General features: G+C 44.1%; 1 protein-coding gene across 3 annotated transcripts; it reads left to right on the forward strand.

Moving 5' to 3' along the window:
- Positions 1-761: 761 nt before the first annotated feature.
- Positions 762-6051, forward strand: htra3a (HtrA serine peptidase 3a). 3 transcript variants are annotated; one of them, XM_071504242.1, is made up of 10 exons: positions 762-1482; positions 2352-2457; positions 2802-3024; positions 3543-3737; positions 3908-3940; positions 4679-4793; positions 4940-4990; positions 5080-5128; positions 5349-5444; positions 5682-6051. In XM_071504242.1, the coding sequence occupies exons 1-10, from the start codon at positions 1059-1061 to the stop codon at positions 5848-5850; spliced, it is 1461 nt and encodes a 486-aa protein (XP_071360343.1). In that variant the 5' UTR covers positions 762-1058; the 3' UTR covers positions 5851-6051. The 3 variants fall into 3 exon arrangements, with proteins under 3 accessions (XP_071360343.1, XP_071360345.1, XP_071360344.1); XM_071504244.1 differs by having other exon boundaries at positions 763-877; XM_071504243.1 differs by having other exon boundaries at positions 1345-1482; positions 2347-2457.
- The last annotated feature ends 496 nt before the right edge of the window (positions 6052-6547 follow it).

The following is a 6547-nucleotide window of genomic DNA, read 5'->3' on the forward strand; positions in this document are numbered from 1 at the left end:
CAGCTGCCACTGTGACTCGGCTTAGTCAGAAAGCACAGATAGAACTAATAACATGAACAATATCTCTGCTGTAGTCAAGGGTCCCTGCAAGTCGCGACAGTGTGACAGTGAGCTGGCAGGACCCTGGAACTGAGGCAGCTAAATGGAACTCAGCCATCCTTATGTGATTATTTACACCTGAGCTTTTTCTACTTGCTTTATACTGTGGAATATACAGTGAGAACAAACACACACAAAAAAAACACCAGCTGTTAAAAAATGTACCTTTATACAACTGGAGCATGTGACACTCACACTGCCTGTCGATGACCTGCGGCCTGCTACATGTGACTGAGTGGGTTTTTTTATTGTGACTTCATTACTATTTTAAAATGAAGGCAGTTAAATACAGCCTTCATTTTCAAATACTACACCTCGTCTACAAATCTCTCCATGGCTTGGTGCCTGCCCACCTTTCCAATCTTCTCCATCTGTGCTCCACTATGTTCCTCTGATGCCCAGCTACTCCCCCCCCCCCCCCCCCCCCCCCCCCTCCAGACTGCACACCATGGGTGACAGAGCCTTTAGTGTAGCTGGCCCTAACCTCTGGAATGCTTTCCCCTTGGGTCTGTGCCAGTGCACATCTGTTGCTTCCTTTAAGTCCCAATTTAAGGCCGGCCTTTCCTCTGCACTGACAGGCTGCTCCCTCCACTGGGTGGCGCGCATCATCACAGCGGCTTCATGAGTCGCTTCCCAAAGCGAAAACTAAGTGATGTGCAGTCACAGGGCTGTGAAAGTCCGCAGGCACTGATGACTCGGCAAGTTCAATCTGCACAGAGCTCAGAAAAGGAGTTTCATGTAGATGTAATTACTTTCCAAACAGCATCACAGCTCTGAGGTGTGAAGTGGTGCAGGCTGTTTACTGTGTTTGGGTTGTTTTGTTTTTTTTTTAGTTTCAGGTCACAAACACAAAGAAACAACCCGGCTGCTGGATGTTTGGAGAGAAAACATTTAACATGACGATATAAGGAATAAATCCGCTTTATCTGAGCTCTCCGCCTTTGTCCATTTCCACCACCATGCGGCTACTTTTACTTGCAGCTGCGTTTCTCTTTACGCACGACTTCACCGCAGCCGTGCGCCCCGACAAGTGCGCCTCCCGGTGCGACGTGAGTTCGTGTCCGAGCCCCAGCTGTCCCGGCGGGTACGTCCCGGACCCGTGTAACTGCTGCCTGGTGTGTTCACCGCGCCAGGGAGACCCCTGCGGCCGCAAGAACGACCTGCCCTGCGGGGATGGCCTGGAGTGCAAGCCGCACGCTGCGGGGAAGCGGCGAGGCTCCAGGGGGGTCTGCCGGTGTAAGATGGAGCACGAAGTGTGTGGAAGCGACGGGAAAACGTACAGTAATGTGTGCGAGATGAGGGCAGCCAGCCGTAAAGCTCAGCTGAAGGGAAGACCAGAAGTTAGCCAAGCGCACAAAGGAGCCTGTTCACCCTCAGACGCAGGTAGGGCTGCTTTGGCTGGGCGGCGGACCACAGTGGTGCGTGGAAGACAAGAGCCTGTCCTCGATCTCTGTAGAGAAGGGTGAAGTCTGGGTCGGCGTTTATGACCATGTGAATCCAACAAGCATCATTAAATATGTTTACGGCGCAGTAGTTGGTTTAATTTTGCGCATAAAAGTTGCAACCATCTATTCACAGCAGGACCAAAGCTAAATAGCTGCATCTGTAGCTTTACTGTAATGATTGTATCATATCAATCTAAATCCACGCCTCAGTTTTATTGTATTTCATATCTGGAATTGCTTATTTAACACCGGCTTACTTTGTATTCTGAATATGGGTCTATATATATATATAACTGTAAATATGTAGATAGATAGATAGATAGATAGATAGATAGATAGATAGATGTTAAATTTTTTTTTCGAAATTGTTTTACATTTCTATACAAACCTCAAAATAGCATTTCATGTCATCAACAGGTGTGTGTATGTGTGTGTGTGTGTGTGTGTGTACTTGTACTTGCTACATAGTAAGGACCAAAAAAAGTATTTTACTAACAGAGTGAGGACATTTTGGGAAAGTGAGGACATTTTGGCCGGTCCTCACTTTTTGAGACAACTTCAAATCACATTTTGAGGGTTAAGACTTGGTTTTAGAGTTATGGTTACAATTAGGTTTAGGTTAAGGTTTGGGTCAGGGTTAGGGTTAGACACTCAGGTGTGATGGTTAAGGTTAGGGTAAGGGGCTAGGGAATGCATTGTGTCAATGAGTGTCCTCACAAAGATGGAAGTACAAGTATGTGTGTGTGTGTGTGTGTGTGTGTGTGTGTGTGTCTGTATTAACGCAGTGGGTTCTTCATGTCAGTATAGGTGTTTCCATGGTGCACCCTGGCAGCCCTCGCTACAAGTTCAACTTCATTGCTGACGTTGTGGAGAAAATAGCCCCTGCTGTGGTCCACATTGAGCTGTTTGTAAGGTGTGTGTGTGTGTGTGTGTAGACAGAGCTATTTCTTTTATCCTTATCTACTACTGATGTTCCACTTGGAGTGAGTGTTGTGTGAAAGACTCCAGTCGGAAGAATGGAAAAAAGACAAAGAAAAGAAGAAGAAAGAATGAATTCTTTATTCTTATGGTTTATTCTGTCGTGGAAAATCAGGTGCTCACTAAGTTATGGATGCAAACTTGCTATCCCAGCATAAAATGAGGCTGAAGCATTCAAAGCTGCCTGGTTACATGACTGACTTCACATTTAAAGCGCTTGCTGCCACCAGACAGTGAAATGACTGAGAGCAACAGTGTCTGTCTTCCTTTCCTCTCCAGACATCCTCTGTTTGGTCGCCATATGCGTCTCTCCAGTGGCTCTGGGTTTATTGTGACCCACTCAGGTGTGATTGTGACCAACGCTCATGTGGTAACCACAGCCGCCACAGTGACAGAGAGGCCGCAGCTGCGCGTCCAGCTGCACGATGGCGACGCGTACGAGGCCATGGTCAGAGATGTAGACAGGAAGGCAGACATCGCCACAATCAAGGTCAATCCTCAGGTGAGAGGGCACACACAGGTTCCTTTATGTTTGTTTTTTTTATCTGTCATTCAATCATTTTTCACCCCTTTCATCTTTTTTCCAGATTAAAGTGATGTGAGCAAATGCAGTTTTTCTTCGTCCCTTACCCTTACATGCTCTAATGTACAAAAAGCTTTCTATGCTGTTGCACAAGAGCCCACATCCGCACACGTTTCTGTGCCAAGCACTGACAGTTTTCTGCTAGACATTCATAAGCCAGTGGGAATACTTTCATAAACACCAGCTCTATGACTCACAGACACAGCGCTGATGTGTGTATTCTCACACCCATATCTCAAATACTTGGACAGTTTTGTAAGCTTTAAATTCTTTCTCCTTTCTGTCTGTCTGTCTTTCTGTCTGTCTCTCTCTCTCTCTTTTCCAGAGTAATTCCTAACATGTATTTTTCTCTCTGTACAACTTACCTCATGTGTCTCTCCACCTGACACATCAATCTACTGACATGTTTCCTCATGCATGCTGGTGTGTGTGAGCAGAAGAGGCTTCCTGTGCTGTCTCTGGGTCGTTCAGCTGATCTGAGGCCAGGAGAGTTTGTGGTTGCCATCGGCAGCCCCTTCGCTCTGCAGAACACCGTCACCACCGGCATCGTCAGCACGGCACAGAGAGACGGCAAGGAGCTGGGCATCAAAGACTCAGACATAGACTATATCCAGACTGATGCTATTATAAATGTGAGCTCACACACACACACACACACCTTCATGCATAGACACACTGTGTATGGCCTCATTATTTCTTTTGTTCAGGACAGATGTACATGCAGATGTTGTCACATTGCTTTTGTTTATGTGTCAGAATCATTGATGTTACTGATCTGTTTCTGTCTCTCATCGGTGTGAAGTACGGCAATTCTGGAGGACCTCTAGTTAACTTGGTGAGTAGTGTTGTGACTGTGAGGTGACTGTCAATAAAACTGTCAAAGGTCGTCGTTGTTGTAGCATCTAAAAAAGCCTCCACCTGCTCTTGACCCAGCGAATATGGAGCTTCATTTAAATCTATTTTCAGTAGCACAGAGGAAACTACAAATGTTCTATATATTATGGTGATATACTGTAGTTCAAACATAGTCATAGTAATAATACAAACAAATCTAAAGAAGTCTTATTTCTAACCAGTCTTAGAAATATCCACACCCCACTGAATAATACATCATATTATTACTGTGCTATCTGTAGTGTATTGTGGTTTTATGACATGTTCAATGTTGCTACAACAAACGCATGCTGTTTATTTTTAGTAATTTGCATCAAAATATCATGAATCAAAAAACCAAAAAAAAAGAAGAAAAGCTCTACAAGCGGATCTGATACTGATCTGTGTCCCGATACCTGCAGCTGAGTCACAGCTCACAGCAGCCTGGTCCCTCATGTGCTCAGCTGTTCAAATGAATGAATTCAGTAAAAGCAAAGTGGCCATTCAGGCTGATGTTTGGGGTAACTCTTGTTGCTGTGGCTTTACAATGTAGAAAGCAATATTGTATGCATTGTGTTAAATTACGCTCAATTTATTTTCCTTTAAATAATATTTGTACTAATTAAAATTAGGTTTCAATCTCTAAATACTGAGTGGATTTAACAGAATTCCTCAAATTCTTAATATTTTTTTTTTTCAGGATGGGGAGGTGATCGGCATCAACACTCTGAAAGTGACGGCAGGGATCGCCTTCGCCATACCCTCGGACAGGATCAGCCGCTTCCTCTCAGAGTCACAGACCAAACACAGCAAAGGTCAGGGGTCAAAGCTTTAACAGTACAAAGTTGAAGACAGATAGCAAGTAGAATCCAGATTTTACTGTGTGAGACCCTCCCATCTGTAAAAGTACTTCCCGTGAATTTCTGAGTAAATCCCAATATAGTTGTTGTTGTTGTGACAGAAAAGACCAGACTGCAGAGAAGACTTACAGAGGAGCCGCAGTCTGATGCAGGTAAGAGCTGCAGGTGCTCAAGTGTTGGTCATAATGGACTTCTGCTGCTTCATTCCAAGAGTAAGGTTTTTCTTCTGTGCCATTTTCAGAAGTGAAGAGACGTTTTTTAGGCATCAGGATGCTCACAATCACCGACCAGTGAGTTAAAACAACAAACTTTCACACATTAGCTCACAACGCATTTTCAGCACAGATACAATTCAGCTATTTGTTCAATGTTGATGGTCTCGCTGCCCATTTTCCTTTAGTGCATGTAGTTTTGGTAACATCTGAAGAGAAGAAAATGCTATTTGTATTGGTATTATCTGTATTAACATTGACATCAGCATTAGTATTGTTGTATTTTTGTGTTTTTCAGCCTTATAGCAGAGTTAAAACGTCATAACCCAGACTTCCCCGATGTCAGCAGTGGAGTGTTGGTGCAACAGGTTCTACCCAACACTACAGCAGAGAAGTATGTTCACAAACACATGCAAAAACCCAAGTACACACACACACACACACACACACACACACACACACGTGCAGCAATGAAGAAACCTTGGACCCAGATCAAAGTTCCTGAAAGTAGCATTCATCAGCCAAACTTTGGTGCAGCTGCTATAACGTCCATGTGCATAATCTCATTTATGATTTGTGGATATCGCACTTCAGACGCCCCCGAACCTGTTTTCTTTTCTCTGTGTTTTAGAGGAGGTATTAAAGAAAATGATGTTATCGTGAAGCTTAACGGACGGCCAGTCGAGACCACTGACGACATTCATGAAGCGCTGCAGGTGGACCTGCCTCTCCTGCTGGAGATTCGCAGAGGCAATGACGACTTACTGTTCAACATCCACCCACAGGTTATAGCACACTGAACAATGACAAAGTTCATTTGTTCTAAATTTGAACAAATGTTGGGCAACACAGTACAGCAGCATCAAGATTTCATCTGGCCGCGGGCAATGTGCTGCAAGGAATAACAAATAAGCTATATACTGAATATGACCTGATGTGAAATATTTTCAGTTCTGATTTCTAAATAAACAAGAAAATAGAGCATTTCCTGCCAACTCCTACCTGTCTGATGCATATTTTGTTTGGCTGACTAATTACAGACTTTGTGTGGTGTAGGTAGTAGTACTCAGCAGTACTCAAAATACTGCATAAGAAAGTGTATTGCACTGTATACTGACGGAGGTTTATAGAGTTTCAGAATAAGAGCCTCCAAAGAAGGACCTGTGTGTATATGTCTGTCCAGGGCGTTCAGCAGCTGCTCTGTACAGAAGGCCGTTTCGGCTCCTTTGTTTATGTCTTCTCATCTCACCTCCCACCTCTCCGCCTTGGAAAGACATTCTCTTCATTTAAACAAACCCAAGTCGACACCTAGTACACACACAGAGTACCTACACAGAGTACACACACACACACACACACCAAGCAGTCCTGTTACTGGAAAAGACACTTTTATCCTCTCCTCTTTTGGTAATGGAAATCCTCATGCATAACATTTTCTGAACCTTGAAGTTGAGGACAGAAAATCCTCATGGGGCTGCTGTGCTGGTGTTTTTAAAT

The sequence above is a fragment of the Trachinotus anak genome, unplaced genomic scaffold, assembly GCF_046630095.1.
Source record: "Trachinotus anak isolate AG129_WGS33_773 ecotype Australia unplaced genomic scaffold, CSIRO_AGI_Tana_v1 ptg000019l, whole genome shotgun sequence".
In the NCBI taxonomy this organism is placed as follows: domain Eukaryota; kingdom Metazoa; phylum Chordata; class Actinopteri; order Carangiformes; family Carangidae; genus Trachinotus; species Trachinotus anak.

Bases quoted from the DNA above. Each gene is read 5' to 3' on its own strand.
- htra3a (XM_071504242.1), top strand. From the start codon at position 1,059: ATGCGGCTACTTTTACTTGCAGCTGCGTTTCTCTTTACGCACGACTTC. The intron at 3,025-3,542 runs GTGAGAGGGCAC...GTGTGTGAGCAG, and splicing joins CAATCAAGGTCAATCCTCAG to AAGAGGCTTCCTGTGCTGTC. The intron at 5,445-5,681 runs GTATGTTCACAA...TCTGTGTTTTAG, and splicing joins CCCAACACTACAGCAGAGAA to AGGAGGTATTAAAGAAAATG.